Below are 20,244 nucleotides of genomic sequence, written 5' to 3'. Positions count from 1 at the left end.
ACTGACGGCCGTGGGAGAGCCAATCCTGACAAAACTCTACCATCTGGTGAGGAAGATGTATGAGACAGGCGAAATACCCTCAGACTTCAAGAAGAATATAATAATTCCAATCCCAAAGAAAGCAGGTGTTGACAGATGTGAAAATTACCGAACTATCAGCTTAATAAGTCACAGCTGCAAAATACTAACACGAATTCTTTACAGACGAATGGAAAAACTAGTAGAAGCCAACCTCGGGGAAGATCAGTTTGGATTCCGTAGAAACACTGGAACACGTGAGGCAATACTGACCTTACGACTTATCTTAGAAGAAAGATTAAGGAAAGGCAAACCTACGTTTCTAGCATTTGTAGACTTAGAGAAAGCTTTTGACAATGTTGACTGGAATACTCTCTTTCAAATTCTAAAGGTGGCAGGGGTAAAATACAGGGAGCGAAAGGCTATTTACAATTTGTACAGAAACCAGATGGCAGTTATAAGAGTCGAGGGACATGAAAGGGAAGCAGTGGTTGGGAAGGGAGTAAGACAGGGTTGTAGCCTCTCCCCGATGTTGTTCAATCTGTATATTGAGCAAGCAGTAAAGGAAACAAAAGAAAAATTCGGAGTAGGTATTAAAATTCATGGAGAAGAAATAAAAACTTTGAGGTTCGCCGATGACATAGTAATTCTGTCAGAGACAGCAAAGGACTTGGAAGAGCAGTTGAATGGAATGGACAGTGTCTTGAAAGGAGGATATAAGATGAACATCAACAAAAGCAAAACAAGGATAATGGAATGTAGTCTAATTACGTCGGGTGATGCTGAGGGAATTATATTAGGAAATGAGACACTTAAAGCAGTAATGGAGTTTTGCTATTTGGGGAGCTAAATAACTGATGATAGTCGAAGTAGAGAGGATATAAAATGTAGGCTGGCAATGGCAAGGAAAGCGTTTCTGAAGAAGAGAAATTTGTTAACATCCAGTATTGATTTAAGTGTCAGGAAGTCATTTCTGAAAGTATTCGTATGGAGTGTAGCCATGTATGGAAGTGAAACATGGACGATAAATAGTTTGGACAAGAAGAGAATAGAAGCTTTCGAAATGTGGTGCTACAGAAGAATGCTGAAGATTAGATGGGTAGATCACATAACTAATGAGGAAGTGTTGAATAGGATTGGGGAGAAGAGAAGTTTGTGGCACAACTTGACCAGAAGAAGGGATCGGTTGGTAGGACATGTTCTGAGGCATCAAGGGATCACCAATTTAGTATTGGAGGGCAGCGTGGAGGGTAAAAATCGTAGAGGGAGACCAAGAGATGAATACACTAAGCAGATTCAGAAGGATGTAGGTTGCAGTAGGTACTGGGAGATGAAAAAGCTTGCACAGGATAGAGTAGCATGGAGAGCTGCATCAAACCAGTCTCAGGACTGAAGACCACAACAACAACAACAACAACAGGAGGAAAAGGTATAGACTGCACAAACCCGTTTCGTATCCGAAAAAATTTTCAGAAAGAGTTCAAATACAGTACCGGTACGTATGAATATACGGGCTGCGACAGAAAATAAAATAATTCAGGGGACAGTACAAATATTTATGTTTTGATAAAGATACATTCTCTTTCTTATGGAGAAAATTACTTGCGGTAAGTGACCGTCGTGATAAATAACACATACGTGCAGTCTGTCAGAAAGAAATAACGTATCTCGCCGGAACATGTCGTTCGGTATCTCCCGAATGCACTCACGAATTCGATCTTTCAACTCGTCGACACTGGTTGGGCGTTAGTCATAATCTTCTTAAGATCACCCCACAAAAAAATAGTGTGTTGCTGTGAGGCAGGCAGAACGAGCAGGTCAGCTGATATCCGCAAGCGAGAAATAAAGCTGCCTGGAAACATTTTATTCAGGACTCCCCCCATGGAAAGACGTGCAGTGTGGCCTGCTGCGCCATTTTGCTGGAACAGTAAGGAGGAGGAGGAGGAGGACATTAGTGTTTAACGTCCCGTCGACAACGAGGTCATTAGAGACGGAGCGCAAGCTCGGGTGAAGGAAGGATGGGGAAGGAAATCGGCCGTGCCCTTTCAAAGGAACCATCCCGGCATTTGCCTGAAGCGATTTTAGGGAAATCACGGAAAACCTAAATCAGGATGGCAGGAGACGGGAACAGTAAGGAACAATGGGGATTGGCTCCATGACGTAGAAATATTTATAACATGCGTTACATATGACCTGCATCCTAGAACATATTTCAGTCCGTGTTTCACAGTTATTTTATTATTAAAATCTACAGTGCATTAAATCGCTAAGACACATTGTGGCGCGCGGTAGCCGCGCGATCTGAGGCGCATAATGTGTGTGTGTGTGTGTGTGTGTGTGTGTGTGTGTGTGTGTTCCAAATTTTACAAAAAAAAAGGCTCTGAGCACTATGGGACTTAACATCTATGGTCATCAGTCCCCTAGAACTTAGAACTACTTAAACCTAACTAACCTAAGGACATCACACAACACCCAGTCATCACGAGGCAGAGAAAATCCCTGACCCCGCCGGGAATCGAACCCGGGAACCCGGGCGTCAAATTTTACACGTCGTTGAGTTACTGTAGCACAAACAAGTCAACAGGTAGCAGGGCGATCGAAAGATCGAAAAGAATCAGAGATTCCTCGAACTATGACATTAACTGCTCGAGCAGTTAGTCGTGTTCAAACGCAACACTACCATAACGATCATCAGCCATGAGACAACCTCTGGGCGCGCAACTGATGAGAATCCTGCGCCACTGAACCAGGTTCCATTCCAGGTTTTCCTTGTCCTCTTTCTTCGCGCACCACGTTGCTAGTAGGTTTGTGTTGATGTTCGTAGTGGATATCTACAGGCGACAGTGATGATGTGCAGATGGATGCAACTGCTTGGGTCTGCACAGGCCTCCCAGTTCTCCCCAAAAGCAGCGGCGCATTGTTCTGGTTTTTTTGCGGTACATACACTAACGGAAAAAAATCTCAACAACAAGGAGTTATGCGAGATAAACAAAAGTTGGTAAGTGCGATTCTCCGTCTGAGAGATGTCTATTCATATGTTTCGTGCCAGTCGCATGTAGTACTACTATGTGAATGCGCATCAGATTTGCTTTAAATATGCTCTGTAACGGTCCTGAGCGTTAGTTACCTTTGAGACTGGACGTAGTGAGTGGATGTTAGGCAAGAATGTCTTCACGGCGACAAAGACGCCATTATCAACACCTCACTGAATCTGAGTGAGTTTGAACGTGTAATAGGGCTACGAGAACCTGGATGTTCCTTCTACGATATTGCAAAAAGACTTAGCAGGAATTTAGAAACTATGCACGATTCCTAGCGGAGGTGGTCATGAGAATGTACTTTCACAAGAAGACACTGCTGCAGACGGCCACGTGGCACGTCGTGTTCGGCGCATGGCTGTGGTGCATCGCACTGCATCTGCAGCAGCAAATCGAGCAGCTGTTGACACCGCAGTGACACGACGAACTGTTACGAATCTGTTACTTAAAGGACTGCCCCGAGCCAGATGCCCTGTAGTGTGCATTTCACTGAAACCAAACCACCACCGTTTCCGAGTTCAGTGGTGTCAAGCGAGATATCGTTGGAGGGCAGAATGGAGGGCTGTTGTGCTTCTGTATGAAATCTGGTTCGCCGGCCGGAGTGGCCGAGCGGTTAAAGGCGCTAGTCTGGAACCGCACGACCGCTACGGTCGCAGGTTCGAATCCTGCCTCGGGCATGGATGTGTGTGATGTCCTTAGGTTAGTTAGGTTTAAGTAGTTCTAAGTTCTAGGGGAGTGATGACCTCAGATGTTAAGTCCCATAGTGCTCAGAACCTTTTGAACCATTTTGAAATCTGGTTATGATTCGGTGCGAGTGATGGCCTTGTGTTAGTTCGAAGGAAGCCTCGTGAGCGCCCGCAACCAACCTATGTGCGGCCTGGACACACTGAATCTAAATCTGGACTTAAGGTCTGTGGTGCGATTTCGTATGACAGCTGAAGTTCTTTCGTGATTAACTGCAAATTTGTACGTCAATCTGGTGATTCGACCTGTTGGGCTGCCATTCGTGAACAGCATTACAGGGGGTGTTTCCCAACAGGATAACGCTTGCCCACATATCGCTGCTGTAACCCAACAAGCTCTACAGGAAGTCGACATGTTAGCTTGGCGTACTAAGTCATCAGATCTGTCTCCAAGCGAGCACATATGGGGTATCATCGAACGACACAGCGTCATCCACAACCAGCATTAAAAGTCCCTGTATTGGCCAACCAAGTGCAAAAGGCATGGAACTCATCCCTCAAACTGACATCTGGGACCTGTACAACACATTGCACATTGCATGCACGTTTGGATGCCTGCTTTCAATATTCTGGCGATTACAGCATTTCACTTTTGCAATGGGTTTCCTTGCGCTTCTATTACCCTGTAATCTTGCAACGTTAATCATTTAAATATATTATCTAGACAAACGTATTCTCAAATTTTCATTACACTAATTATTTCTTGGTATTGGAGCTTTTTTCCGTCATTGTATTTGCTATAATCTGTAGGTAACGCTCATTAACTGGTGTTATTGACAGCGAGCAACCACTAAGGCCGAGATCTTTCATGTCTCACTATAGCGACGGAATGCTTTAACGAAATACACTGCTTTACAAAAATGTGAGGCACCCAGAAGACATGATCGGATATCAGTGTAACTTCGTATACACCACTGGCGGGCATGTAAATGATTTGAGTTGCAATTCTGTGTGCCAAGTACAACAGCTGACAAGAATGCATTAGTGGTGTTTGTGTCGTGTGTTGTTACAGGTGCTGATTGGATATATATCGTGCAGGAACAGCGTCAGATGTTCAGTGATTACTGTGAAGGACACGGAGATGCCGCGCACTCCAGTGAGACAGAATTATCAGCGCCAGACAGTGTTTTAAATGGGCACCACTGTGAATCTCTATCTGGCGAGCCGATTCTGTGACGTACTATCCACATATGTCGTACATTTTGATGTAACAGTGGCCCAATATGAACTGCGTGGCAACATGGCGGTACGTGCACTTGTCAAGGTTGCGGCCGATCATGTCTGACCACTACAACGGAGGATCTCTGTATTGTGCACCAATCGCATCGTAACCCATTCACATGTGCACCTGCCATCGGAGAACGAGTAATAGTTTCTTTGAACCATGGTGTGTCATTCTGCACCATTGGTCGGATACTAGCAGACGCAGACCCGGGAATTTACTGTTCCGTGCTTAGGCTGCCATTACAAGTAGGCTGTTTAGGTTTTTATGTTGGTAACTCCACGTAGCGCTCTGTGTTAAAATCGATGACTGCGCTGTGTGCAGTCTGTGGCTGGTTGGACCCATTGTTGGAAGTTTTTCGCCTGTGTAGTGTTGGGCAGTTGGATGTTAACAGTCCGTAGCGTTGGGCAGTTGGAGTTGAGCGGCCAGCAGTGGTGGGTGTGGGGGAGAGAGACGCCCGAGTTTTGAGATGTTAATATGAGCGGACGATCTGGACGTGTGTCCGTCAGAAAAAGGAAATTTGTCAAAATAAATGTCTATATATATAAATGACTTTTGAACACTATTAAGGTAAATACATTGTGTGTTCTCTATCAAAATCTTTCATTTGCTAACTATATGCGTATCACTAGTTAGTGCCTTCAGTAGTTAGAATCTTTTATTTAGCAGGCAGTATTGGCGCTCGCTGTATTGCAGTAGTTCGAGTAACGAAGACTTTTGCGAGGTAAGTGATTCATGAAGGGTATAGGTTATTGTTAGTAAGGGCTGTTCTTTTGTATGTATTAAGTCAGATTGCGTTGCGCGAAGATATTGTCAGTTTAGTAAAGATCAGAATAAGTAAAGAGGAAACAGTCTCAGTACGTTCCGTTTCACTCTGGAGTTTAAAAATAAAGTAACGTAGAAGTTTTACCAGCACAGTCGTTCTTTATATTCAGAAGGGAAGTTTCACCATTATTACCACAGCATAAACTGCTGCGTTTAAAGTGGTGCCTCGATCGGGAAGTATCGACAGCTGATGAATGGTGTCGCGCTGTGTTCAGTGACGAACTGAGGTTGCCTGCTACGCTGGATGGCCATTACGGGCGAGTATGGCGGCGACATGGTTCAAATGGCTCTAAGCACTATGGGACTTAACGTATGAGGTCATCAGTCCCCTAGACTCAGAACTACTTAAACCTAACTAACCTAAGGATAGCACACACAGTTGCGGTCGAGCGGTTCTAGGCGCTTCAGTCTGGAACTGCGCGACCGCTACGGTCGCAGTTTCGAATCCTGCCTCGGACATGGATGTGTATGGTGTCCTTAGTTTAGTTAGGTTTAAGTAGTTTTAAGTTCTAGGGCTCAGAGCCATTTGACATCACACACATCCATGCCCAAGGCAGGATTCGAACCTGCGACCGTAGCAGCAGCGCGGTTCCGGGCTGAAGCGCCTAGAACCGCTCGGTCACAGCGGCCGGCTCGGCGACCTGGAGAGGGGCCCCATTCTTCCAATGTTTTGGAGTTGCTCTTGGCGTCATGGTGTGCTGGCGTCGTGACTTCGGGTAACGGCTGGTAGTGACCGAGAGAACTCTGGTGGCACAACGGTACGTCGCGGACAACCTCCGTCCTCATGTGTTACCTCGGGTGCAACAGATTAGTCGTGCTATTTTTTAACAGGACAATGCTCGTTGACGCGACAAGTGTCTTCGTGAACTGTCTGCGCGTTGTTGAGGTACTTCCGTGGCCAGGAAGACGTCCAGACCTGCCCCCAATAGGACGCATGTGGGACCAACTCGGACGTCAGTTCCGTTGCGCTGACAGCATCTACGATATCGAGGACGTTACGACGGTTGTGGGCCGGCTTGCTTCAGGTGAGAATGCAACGGCTTTGACACCCCTTGGAACGGAATCGGTGCATGAATAAAGGCCGGAGGCGTGGGAAGGGAAGGGGATGAGGGCACGCGTATGGGGTGCAACGTCTTACTGATAACGTGACAGATAGACACCTATAGCCGTCCTTATGATTTATTTTATTTTGTCGCTACCAGTGCGTCATCTTCAGGCTGTTTTTGATGCGATACGGTTGATATGATCCCCATGCATAACCCATCAGTTGCCAGCATTACTGGATGCGCAGATAATGTATCTGCACTCCAACCATCAACTGCCAACTCTTACTGATAAGTCGGCTCATACCGTAAAGTTCTTCGTAAATTTGACTCTTTGTTGTAATTATTGAAATAACACCACATACACTGTCAGTCCCTGAAGATTCACTATTTCTTCCTCCCCTTCTGGCAGCTTCACTTTTTTGCCAGGCAGTGTAGCTGAGGCGAGCAACTTTACGTTCTGACAGCCTTCCCTGCAGAAACTGAGAATGCGCCCACCGCCTGTTAGAAATGTCCCTTCGCAGCATGTTGACACAACGAGCAGTCCACGCAAGCCGCATTGTCCCGTTCACGATTGGAAACATGGCGGACTCTGCTGAACCGCGCTGACAATGCAGAGTAAGCCTTACCCTCATTACACAGAAAGCTGCAAGTAGCGATTTCCTAGCCTCAATAGAGTATCGCGAACGCCAGATTTAAAAGGGAAAAGCAACTCGTGAGAATGGTGCAGAACTTTCATTTTAGCAGTATATGTCACACTCGGTGCCTTACGTAGTCATTAACGTCAGTTTAAAACTAAACTCCTATAACGTGTTTTATTTGATAAACTTCTGAAACTTAACGGTCTCAGTGTAGCTTTCGCCGAATGTTGCAAATGTATTTCTGAAATCAGAATATTGTTTACACATTTTTTTCCGCCTGCGCTTTTGCTGGAAATACAATTTTTTCAAGAGTAGCTCTGCACCGCAAGCAGTTCCCCCAGACTTTGGAGTTGAGGCATTGCCTCTGCATGGCGTTAGCTTGGTCATTTGTCCTTTACACCCCTAGAGAAGAAGCTATATTTATTTTCACTGTTGAACTACACAGTCCGTCTCTCCCTGCCTGTTTGGCAGCCAACATGCCCTATCAGTTAGTCCACACTTGATTATGTGACTCGGGCAAAGGGCTGCAGCTGCGTATCATCTCTGGCAGCGCTGCATACAGATGCTCGTGCCCTGTATTACTTTGTCTACCGTCGACAAGAAATTCTCATACTTCACGTTCTATTAACTCCTATCTCTAAGAGCCGGCCGGTGTGGCCGTGCGGTTCTAGGCGCTTCAGTCTGGAACCGCGTGACCGCTGCGGTCGCAGGTTCGAATCCTGCCTCGGGCATGGATGTGTGTGATGTCCTTAGGTTAGTTAGGTTTAAGTAATTCTAAGTTCTAGTGGACTGATGACCATCGATGTTAAGTCCCATAGTGCTCAGAGCCATTTGAACCATATCGCTAAGATCGCTAAAGGTGCGTTCACATAGGTCATAATTTACGGCAATATCTGGCGTCAATAGCGCTGCCGTCAATATTGCTGCAATATGGGTGCAATGGACGGCAATTTTTCAGCATGGACGGGCAATATTGCTGACGTCGGAGACTTTCAGGTTGTTGCCCACGTACTGCAAGAGTTTCCGGTATATCCACAAAGGGTGGAGAACATTTTGTATCGCAGGGCAATATCTATCCTTGTCCTTCTCCATAAATACTTCACTCTCGCTCTCACCTTTGTTTCCTACTTCTATCACCGACAGCGCTGCAGTCACGTGTCTGATAGTTTCTGAGCAAAAACTGCGTCGTTTCGCTTCTGTTTAAAGTAGTTTCCCCCGTATTGTTGCGATGTTGCCGGTGTATCCAAGAAGGCGGAGAATATTATGTACTACAAAGCAGTATCTGTCCCTGTCCTCCTCCATACATGCTTCTCTCTCGCTCTCTTCTCGGTTTCCTACTTCTCACACAGACAGCGCTGCAGTCGTGTGTTTGAGCGAAAACAATATCGTTATGATTCTGTTAGAAAGTTTGCGTGCATACATAGGCTACATCCACTTATTTTGTTTGTGGTTTGTTGTGGGCAGCATGGAGAAGCAGACAAACGAGACAACTATGGCTTTCATAAATGCAATGCATCAGCGGCGAGAGCTGTGGGACGTCGAAAAGTAATGTTATACAAAGATCGCAGTCTGAAAGAGAACTGTTGGCAAGCTGCTGCCGATAAGTTCGAAATTACGCTTGATGAAACAAATAAAAATTTCCGAAGTCTCCGACCCCATGTCATACGCGAGGCACAGAAGCTTAGTAGGAAGAGTGTAAGCGCAGGTGACTTTTCATTCACACGGTTTGCATTTGGTGCCATGAGTTTCACACTATTTCGAGACGTGTGTGAAGCAGAAACTGATAGTGTAAATAGCGTTGAGTGCTGATGAACAGAAAAAATAAGTATATTCTTATTTCAAACTTACCAGTACCATAATCTAAGCCCTCAGGCCTACCAAAGCACTGCGTACTTTTGGTACCTAGACGCTTATTGACAAATAGTGCGCTTTAAAAATGTACATAAATCCTTTGCACGAATCTCCAGTAGTTAAAAACCGAAGCGTGGTCCCGGAAATGATTTGCCGCAAACATTGTGAGGCAACAGTTGCCGGTTATACACGAGACTGCAATTCGTGTGGCTGCAGTGATGCCAAACAATATTGTCGGGATTCAGCATCGGCAAAATGTAATTTTTCTGGCCACGTAAAATTGTCTTAACTTGGTGTAGTTCAGTGACGTTCTGTAGTGCCCTCTATGTTACCGAGATAGCTGATGCCTGTAGTACAGGACTTGCCCTGCACTGTTCGCGTCGTTCTCAGCCCGGTTCAGCTTTTACAAATGCTATCTTATAATAAAATCCTTATGTGACCCAAGTCTTTCTATTGGACGCAGCTTAGGCACATTTCGTGTTTCTAACCCACACTAGTAATTCTACCGAGGAAAACAGGCTTGCAGTCTAACGTGGATCTATACATCATTTAGATTTTTTTATTTTTTATTTTTTTTTAGCACTTTTCATTTCTTCTCCTAAGGGGAGAAGGCGGGCTGTTTTAGGGCTTGTCTGTTTGCCCTTTATCAGCCATAGGGTACATTTTTATTTTATTTAGTTCCATTTTCCTTATATATCTGATTACATGCTATTATCTTATGTTGGGTATCTTTAATTTTACGTTATTTTTTGGTGTATATAATGTGAGTGAATATTGATTGATTTTGTTATGTATTAACTGAACATGTTTAACAATATAACTAACTTAATAAAACTAATTGTTTACTTAATTGAAATTAGTTTGTAACTGGAAGTGACACATTATTCTAATGGTTTTTTTTTACAGCTCTTACACTTATTTTTCCCTCTGTATTACTTCTATGTCATGGAGTATGTTGTTTTGGATGATATGTTCTAGCTTAGACTAATCTTAATACTAATGTTTACAGATTCGCCTTTCCTGTTTTGCAGTACTTGGAGCTGGTTGCTACAATGTTTTTTGCCTTATTCTAGTTTTACATATTCTCTTTTCACTTTGGTGGTACTTAGAGCTGATTTTTTTTTTGTTAACAATAGTTCTTATCTTGTCTATGATTACCTTAATGCTATTGTGTTTTGTTCTATGGGGTGTGTTGTGTGTTGAGTGTGAGGGGCTGTCGTGGTGCACTAGGTCATTTGTTGCTGTGCTATTGTCTTTTGTCTAGGTGGGGTGGGGTGGTTTCGCCTCCTGTCAGTTGTCATTGTGGGTGCTAAGTCGGGGAACTCAGTTGTATTTTGTGCTACTGTACGCGCCGGGTAAATGTATTTCTTTTTTGGGCGTCTTGCTGTGCGTGGCTTGGTCGTCAGAATGTCTTCCATGTCGGGTCGTTTGTGTAGGATGTGTGAGCCGTATCTTGCTCTGAGTTTTGTCGGTCTTGTTTGCAGAGGGGTTATTTCTGTCGCCTCGTATACTTCGTCGCTAGGGGTGCGGCATGGTAGTTTTGTTATGCTGCGTAGTAGTCGACGTTCTGTCGAGTACAGTCTGTTTGCTACTGTCTTTGGTATTCCGCCTAGTGGTGCAGCGGCGTATTCGTATATTGGTCGTATGTGTGTCTTGTATGTGTGTATGGCTGTCCTGGTGGAGCAGCCATACAGTCGTCCTTGTACTTGTCGGATTAACTGTTGTCGTTTCCTCGTTTTGTTGAGCAGGTATTGCAGGTGGGCTTGGTAGTTGAGGTGTTTATAGGTAGTTGAGGTGTTTAGAGGTGACGGCTGGATTAAAGGCAGACTGAAGGATTCCGTGGTCGAATCAGCGATCTCTACGTTTCCATGCCTGTGCTTTACCACTAGACACCAGTAGTACCGGTACGGTCGCCTACGTACATTTCGGTCATTATAATTCTGCATTATATAGGGTGTTAGTATGCTGTTCATCAGATAGCGTAAGCCCGAAACAAAAACGTCCCGAAGCCGAGTCCTTCGTCTTAACTTCTTTGGCACCTTACTCGGTACTTCATATGACACTGCTGTTCAACGCGTTTATCCAGAACGCTGGGTCAGGTACGGAAGCACAAAGATTCTCCATACTGCTTCCTTTTCCTCGAACTGTTTTAACAAAGAGAATGTCCATATACGTTCAAATATTAACGTAATTAACAGAGGAAGCGGGTGCAACACTGTGAGATTACAAATGGCAGAGTGTCAAATATAGCTTGAATGCACGATTGGGGCTCCTTCAGATGGCATTTATCTCGAGAGCCTAAACCAGGTCGTAGGGACGGTACTTAGCGTCCGCTGCCGTAGGAAGTGAAAATTTTGAGATGGAACTGATGGACACAATGGGCTGAACTATGCCGTTCACTGTGAAAGCAAGTGAAACCCAACGACAGGCTCAACAGAAGAGCTTGGAACGAGGACCTTGAGAAGGTTTAAGTGGAAGTATATTGTAATCAGCGTAACGTTGATTTCCATACAATATAAAACACACTCTTTTTATTTGTCTCGACGACTCCTTGAGACAGTCTTGCGACTATTACTAACGGAGATAGGCGATCTGGTTTTAAATTGCAAGTAGGCAGAACTCTAAGAAACAAGAAACAATGTAGGTCTTAGTAGCAGACATATTAGACCGATATGACGCTCTGGTGGAAGCCGACCTATGAGAGATCAGTTTTAGCTCCAGAGAAATTTAGTAATACGCAAAGTAACCCTAGAAGCTACGCTTAAGAGATGCAAAGCTATTTTTGTAGAATTTATAGATTTAGAGAGAAATTTTGACGATCTTGACTGGAGTACACACTGAGTTTGTGATGGTAGCATAGATAAGTACAGGAAGCAAAGTTTTACCTATAACTTGTACATAAACGATAAAAGAAATTATTACTTGACAATGAACATGTTTGTAGCTTATCTCGATGTCATTCAGTCTGCAGTAAAGGAAGGGAAGGAGAAACTTGGAAAGAAAATTAAGGGTGGAGAAGAGGAAATAAAAACTTTGAGGGTTGCCGATGGCATCGCAATCCTGTCAGAGACGGCAAAAACTTGGAAGATCATTTGAACATAATGTATATTTCCTTGAAAACAGGTTGTAAGGCGAAAATCAACAAAAGTAACACAAAGGTAATGGAAAGTGTCAGACCAGGCGATCCTGAGGGTATTACATGAGCAAACGAGGCACTGAAAGTAACGGCCTTGCCGCAGCGGTAACACCGGCTCCCGTCAGATCAGTGCTGTCTGGCTGGACAAGCTGATGTGGCGTGCAGTTTGGCTTGTGGTATTTTACAAATCGTGGGCAGGACTTCAACAAAAACACTTACTTAAATTAGCGTAACATGAGGTTTCATTTAATCGCTGCCTCTCCCGGGTAAAGATAGTTATTAAAGAAATCTCCACATGAAATCGTGTTCCAATGGTGTCTGTCAAGCAGTGTAAATGGCACTAAATTTTTTCACAAGAGTGATCTCTCACAATTTTGCGAACTATTATTCAAGGTGGCAACTATTTTCCTTTAATAAAATGAACTATTTTTACACACAATACCACACGCGCACAATACTAATGTATTCTTTTCCATCAAAAAATATTTCCTGAAAGTTCTTACCAAATAATCAGGGTTCATACATTAGCAGAGAACAATTTCAGCACGTAAGATGCTGTTTGCACCATATTTAAAGATTATTCATAATCTAAGTCGAATTTAAGATTTCCGAGTGGGTTCTGGGCCACGAATACACATTTATTATCGTGAAAATTGACTCTCAAGATTCATGTGTCCATAGTAGTTTGACTTAAAACTGCCGCTGCAATATTTCATTAAGATGGTGGCTAACATAATACAATCACTTATCGAATCTGGTTCAGGCCTTGTTTTACTCTCAACAAATATTATATATTAAATCTTATCTGTACCTTAACTATATGCATTTACATTTAAAAGTATTTCTCCATGTCAATCACTTATTTTTCAGGATTTTACCAATAATTAGCGCTGTAAGTCAATAGCGTTAATGGCTGCGCTTCATTGTAGCTGTACAGAAAACTTAACATTTATATAGGACGAAAGTCATATTAAAATAAAAATTCAAACACACGTATTGATTTCAATGACACAGAAATTCTATTTTTCAAATATTACTTAACAACATAATACAGTTCTTTACCGACCTCAGTGCGACAAGACCTCAGTCGCGTCCGGTCATTACAACAGTTCAAACAAGAAGCAGTATTATTCAAGAAAATCATAGATCACAAAATATGAAGATTTCCATTATCTTTTTCCATGAGTATTGTCTGAGATGATTTTCGCAGAAAATTAAATTATGTCACTGACAATAATTATTTATTATTATTTTAGTATCGATGAAGTCTTTTTCTATTAATATCACGAGGCATCGTCCATCACGATTACTCAACACACTTTCGCCCGCGTTGTGACTCCAGCCCGCTTTACACGAGCGACTTTCTGGTCACAATCGCCTACTCGAAGCGCGTGCGCCTTTCGTACCTGCGTCTAAATCAGCAACCAACCCCTCTCGCTTCCGATCGAGTTCACTTCTGTTCTAGAAACGGATTTTGTGCTTTCATGTCTTCTTAATCTGTATGGTCTCGTTTGCTTTGTTTTCGTGATACATTAAATAAAGTTCCACGAGTTCCTGGTGTTTTTCCTACTAGTATTCAACACGAAAGACTAAATATGTGAAAGCAGAAAGGTTTTTACGTTGTACATAGAAGCCTATGCATAGTAAGAACTTAGATAGGTAAGCGTGTATTACTGAAAATTATTTAAATAATGAAAAAGTCAGACTTATTAGCTAGAAAGATAATTTTCGGTGTTATTTGGCACTTAGCAAGAAAACAAGATACAAGAAATACAGTAAAATACGCTGTTTGCTGCCTTCTATTGTTTGATGTGTTTGCAAGTACAAATTTTCTCGAGGAAATGAATTTACGGGTTTTGAAATGTTTGGACGACACTTGTCCAATTCTTTCAGTTCTTAGAGGTATAGAGCATTTACCACACGTATTTTGACAAGAACATCCACTATCAGTTTTGTTCTGGTCGTTAATAAACTCTGGTATCATTTCTTGTTCCTTCATTTCGTTACTGTATTTAAATTTTTTCGTAAAAAAATTCCCTCATAACGTCGCTTCGTCAAATTGCACAGCAGAAGTCTCAGTACATACAGTTATGGCGCTGATCTGTAAACGAAAATGACCGCTCGAGACACAGGAGATTAAGTACAGGAATAGAACTGCAGGGGCACTGCAGTACACTCATCCGTCTCGAGTAGTCAGTGGAGACAAGAAAGTCGATCCTGTAAAAAAAAAAGTTCAAATGGCTCTGTGCACTATGGGACTTAACTTCTGAGGTCATCAGTCCCCTAGAAGTGAGAACCACTTAAATCTAACTAAACTGAGGACATCACACAAGTGCATGCCCGAGGCAGGATTCGAACATGCGACCGGATCCTGTAAAAGTGTCTTAGCGGATGATTTTCGCTTTGCCTATATGCGATATAAATCTTAGATACGGTGCTTCTGGTGCTTCTTCTATCACCAAACACTTAGAGTACCGTGGATATTGGAGTACCCACCACATGAGCACCAACGATTTGCCCACGTTCGAATTGCTTGTAGCTCCGACATATTGCACTCTCAACTATAGCAAACACCGTTCTTACGATGACTGACACTTGAAATGTATTGCGGAGGTGCCTTGCTTGGTCAGATACAACAGCGCTACCTGAATTTATGTTCAAACATGAATTTCACGCAGTGTTCCCATATTTTTGTCCAACCACTGAAGGCTGCGTAATTATGCATAGGCCGGCCAGAGTGGCCGAGCGGTTCTAGGCGCTACAGTCTGGAACCGCGTGACCGCTACGGTCGCAGGTTCGAATCCTGCCTCGGGCATGGATGTGTGTGATGTCCTTAGGTTAGTTAGGTTTAAGTAGTTCTAAGTTCTAGGGGACTGATGACCTCAGAAGTTAAGTCCCATAGTGCTCAGAGCCAATTATGCATAGATCAAGAAGCTTGCATAGAATAGACTTGTTTCGAGACGCGTGAGACCAATCTCCAGATTGAAGAAGAAGACTACGACGACGACAGCACCAGCAGCAATGATACGATTAGAGATTACTCCATTTTGTGAAAATGTGCTTGCATGTCGATATGGATGACGTATGCGGATTTTGATTAATCAGAACTACAGACATCTGAAGATAGGATTAGGTGATCCCGTAGTCGATAGCGGGATATGAATATCTTGCGACAGTTAAGTGGAAGTTTATCCGGCATATGACTAAAATGGTGTGTTTTACGTCGTCCAATGACAGATAGCTTGAGAAGTATTGAGACAAATTGTAGTGTCTACGTATCCTGTTGGGTAAAAATCAATTTCACACGAAATGTGTAGTTGCTAAGCTTTTTGCGCTTGTTTGCCGACAGGTGGCTGAACCTGCAGTCCGACATCGACGACCTGATGCAGGCGGTGGGCGGCCTCAATTCTTCGCTGGGCGGTGACGGCTGCTCGGGGCTGGTGCGGCTGCTGCCGCTCAACCGCGACCTGCTGGTGGGACACGCCACCTGGTCCGGGTGAGTAGTCGCAGCCACCCGCCGTCAGCGATACCATTCGGCCGGCTTCTCGCAGGGCACTGAGATTCACCCATCGTGTCATCTGCGGCCGTAGTCTTGTGCACTGTCTGAAGCACGCTCGTGTACGAGGGCGTGCTAAAAACTACGAGGGGCGTTTGGAAAGTCCGTGCAAACTCCGAGAGATGGCACCACCGGCACGTATCGAGGTAATGTTTAGTGAGTAGCATCTTTGGAAAGAACGCACACCAAGTTTCAGCCATATTGGTCTATTTATTTGTGTTTGGCATTTCTGTGAATCAAGGAAGTCGAGTGATTGTCAAAAAATGGACGAAAGAATTTCGTGTGATGATTAAACATTATTTTTATGAGGGGCAAAACGCCTCAGTAGACTAAAGAGAAGCTTGGTAAACATTACGGTGACTCAGCACCTTCGATTAGAACAGTTTATAAGTGGTTTCAAAATTTTCGGAGTGGCCATATGGGGACAAGTGATGCTGAATGTTTTGGACACTCCGTGGAGGTTAAGACTCCAGAAATAATTGATAAAATCCATGATATGTTGATGAATGACAGAAGAGTTAAGGTGCGTGAGATTTCTAGTGCTGTGAGCATTTCGAATGAACGGGTACATAATATTTTACATAAACATTTGGACATGAGAAAGCTATCTGCAAGATGAGTTCTGCGATTGCTCACGCTTGACCAAAAACCGAATCGTGTGAAGTGTTGCAAGGATTGTTTGCAGCTGTTCAGGAAGAATCCGCAGGACTTTAAGCATCGTATCGTCACTGTGGATGAAACATGGATGCATTACTAAACTGACACGAAACACAGTCTAAACAATGGGCTGCCAAGGGACAAACTGCACCAGAAAAGACGAAGACAATTCCTTCGGCCGGAAGGGCTATGGCGACTGTCTTTTGGGATTCGCAAAGGATAACCCTCATCGACTATCTACAAAAGGGAAAAACTATTACAGGTCCATATTATTCATCTTCATTTGACCATTTGAAAACCGAGCTGCATGAAAAACGCCGGCAATTGGACCGCAAAAAAGTCCTTTTCCATCATCACAATGCACCAGCACACACCTCAGTAGTTGTGGTCGCAAAATTAATGGAAATAGGATTCCAACTCGTTTCACATCACCCCTATTCTCCAGACTTTGCTCTCTCGGACTACTATTTGTTCCCCAGTTTGAAGAAATGGCTGGCGGGACAAGGATTTTACTCAAAAGAGGTGGTGATTGCAGCAACTAATAGCTATTTTGCAGACTTGGACAATTCCTATTATTCGGAAGGGATCAACAAATTAGAACAGCGTTGGACCAAGTGTATAAGTCTAAAAGGAGACTGTCGACAGAAAAAAAAAGTTTACCGAACTACTTTACGTAAGTAGTTTTTATTTTTGCACGGACTTCAGACGCCCTCGTAATGCCTCATATATTTTTACTTTATTCTCAATATCGGTTGCGGTCGACATTCCAACTTCGCCATTTCGCTGACGCAAGTTGCAAACCTCTGTCGCTACTGGGCTCCGACCCGTAGAGCGCGACTGGAGAGCCTATATTGAGGGGGAGGGGGGAGAGAGAGAGAGAGAGAGAGAGAGAGAGAGAGAGAGAGAGAGAGAGAGGGGGGGGGGGGGGGTGGGCCATTGGTGAATTGGCACGTGATTGACTGATCAGTTGAAACGCCATTGTTTTCCACGGGTATCTCTCGATTCGTATGTTCCAAGGCTTTCTGGAACTGGAATATTATTTTGAAGACTTTCGGAAAACTGATTTAGTCTGTTAGTATAGCACGTCTACAAACTTCATGTGTTTGAAGAAATTCCTGGGCACTATTATCTACAAAGCATTTTGCCTGGCTGTCGTAACGTCACGTGCAGCTCTGTATCGTTCAAGATTGTATACCGTGCTGTCGGCAGTTCGATTCCCTCTGTCGTCAAATTATCATCTCTTTGTTTGAATTGCCTTTGTCGAATTGAAATGTCAGTTAACAAACACTGGATCGTAATGGCATGAAAAAGCGTAATAACGGAAGTTTCGTTTCCGAAAATCAACTACTTCGAAATTTTTACCGTGCTTACATGCATAACGGTTATGTACATCGTTACAGAATTATGTCTCCTGTCAGGCTATTAACTTCAACAATGAATATCCTAGCAGGTAACAGTAAAATCGCCTGAGAGCGTCTAAAATAATATAATTGAAACTAATTTTTTTTGTGGTCGATTCCCATTTTTTCCGGAAAGTTATAATAAACAGCTAATACTCTGCATCACGGCAAACATTAATTTGCACCGCATTAAATGTGAAGTAGTCATATACTAAATAAAATGGTAGGTTTTCTGCTGTAATGAGAGTATTAAATCCATATCTCGTGATAGTCAACAGCCGATAGTATTTCCCGCACCAATCCTGGCAAAAGAAATTGCGATCGCCTGTTCATCTTATCCACGGTCTAACGAGCAGTGGCCACTTGCCTATGTATATAGGCTCTCTAGCGTGGAACGTGGTCGTGTGTAACGTAACTGTAACTGTACGTGAGAAACAGCGTGCTGTAGTATAGTTTCTAACCGCAGAAAACGTGCCTCCAATTGAAATCTGTAGATGAATGAAAGCTGTATACGGTGTATTGTTGGTTTTCATAATGAAGGAAACGCTGATGCTAACCTCAACGTGTGAGACAGAGCTCGGAGTGGACGAATGCGTACGGGAACCACCGAGATCTGTTGGAATCGGGTTGATGAACTCATCAGACAAAATCGTCGGACAGCTGTCAAGGTAAGTATGGCATATCTCAAGAACGTGTGCAGGCCATCACTGCAGAACCACGGTACAGAAAATTGTGTGCGCGGTGGGTGCCTCGAATACTCACTCCTGATATGCAACACAGAAGATTGGACATCTATCAAAAATTTCTATTGCGTTTTGGGCGTGATGGTGATGCGTTCCTTAACAGCACTGTGGCAGGTGATGAATGCTGGTGCACCATTTTGACGCTGAAAACAAGAGAGAAGCAATGGAGTTCCGAAACAAAAGCATCATTGATTCCAAAATTTCCAGAGCATACCACCAGCTGGCGAAGTCCTACAGTGTTCTGGAATGTAAAAGGTGTGGTACATTTGGAATTCATGCCTAAAGGCACCACCATAAATTCTGCTAAGTACTGCGAGAGCCTTAGAAAACTGAAAGCACGAATTCGAAGAGTTCGTCCACATATGGAGCACCCTGTCCTTTGCATGACAATGCCACATCACACATGAGCGCCGCGACAACCGTAACAATGCGACGCCTTGGGTTCACTGTCATCGATCATCCTCCATGTAGTCCCGAGTTGGCCCCATCTGATGTTCGTCTATTTCCAAAACTCAAAGAACATCTTAGAGGACCTCGAGCTTAGTGATGAAGCGGTGCACGTAGAGGTGAAGTTGTGGTTCCGTCGACAAAGTCAAACATTCCACAGTGACGGTGTCAACAAACTGGTCTCAAGTTGGGAGAAATGTCCGTCATCAGGGTGACTATGTTGAAAAATGCAATAGACTTGAAGAATAAAGTTGCAGAATGTTAATAAAATTTACATTATTTAAAAGCTTTAAGAGTTTTCACGTAAAAGAATTATGAAGGTACTACTTTTCATTACACCATCGTATGCTGATAACGATAAGTGAAAAATCACATAAGGAACAGTGACGCGGACAGTTTCCTCCAGTGATTTATCATTTACACGTATCAACCGAGGTACTAAAGCAAATGTATATGAAAAATTCGACGATGTCCATTTTTAATTGCATTCGAAAGCCCTTGGCGAGTTCATTACAGTATACAACGCATGTTAGCGTTGAAACGTTTTGCAAAAGATCGGAGATGCTAAAATTGAAAGAAAGTGAAGGCGGCTGGTATCGGATATTTCGTTGTAAACACCGCCAAGTGGGGTACTCTTGCCAGGCTCCGTCATTAGTCAGTCAGTTTTTTATTGATTCACAAAAGTATGGGAAGCCATCCGGAGGATTTCTGATAAACACAGTCGCTTACAAATAGCAGTAGTGCTGAAACAGGGAGGTCTCCAAACGACGCCCAGAGACACTGCACCGACGCTGGGCGAAAATTTTGCCAGGATCCGGCATTACGTCGCGACCGAGTAATTGTAGAGGGGGGCAAGTCGGACTTCAGATCCAACTGCTCTGAGGTCTACAATTCTTCCCTCCATGTGAGAGCTTTTACTTTCGG

General features: G+C 43.6%; 1 protein-coding gene and 1 non-coding gene across 2 annotated transcripts in view; both read left to right on the top strand.

Annotated features, from left to right (window-relative positions):
- The window catches only part of LOC124802618 (putative phospholipase B-like 2), a 129,410-nt gene that overhangs the window by 57,810 nt on the left and 51,356 nt on the right, over positions 1–20,244 (top strand). Inside the window, exon 4 of the mRNA XM_047263508.1 lies at positions 15,867–16,013. Within this exon, the coding sequence (XP_047119464.1) occupies positions 15,867–16,013 (147 nt within the window). The remainder of the gene's footprint in view (positions 1–15,866; positions 16,014–20,244) is intronic.
- Positions 3,652–3,733, top strand: Trnas-gga. Its single transcript is given in 2 exon segments — positions 3,652–3,689; positions 3,699–3,733. It is a non-coding gene; the product is annotated as a tRNA-Ser (tRNA).

Source organism: Schistocerca piceifrons, chromosome 1, assembly GCF_021461385.2.
Source record: "Schistocerca piceifrons isolate TAMUIC-IGC-003096 chromosome 1, iqSchPice1.1, whole genome shotgun sequence".
NCBI classification, from domain to species: domain Eukaryota; kingdom Metazoa; phylum Arthropoda; class Insecta; order Orthoptera; family Acrididae; genus Schistocerca; species Schistocerca piceifrons.
This window is presented reverse-complemented; position numbering and strand designations above follow the sequence as displayed.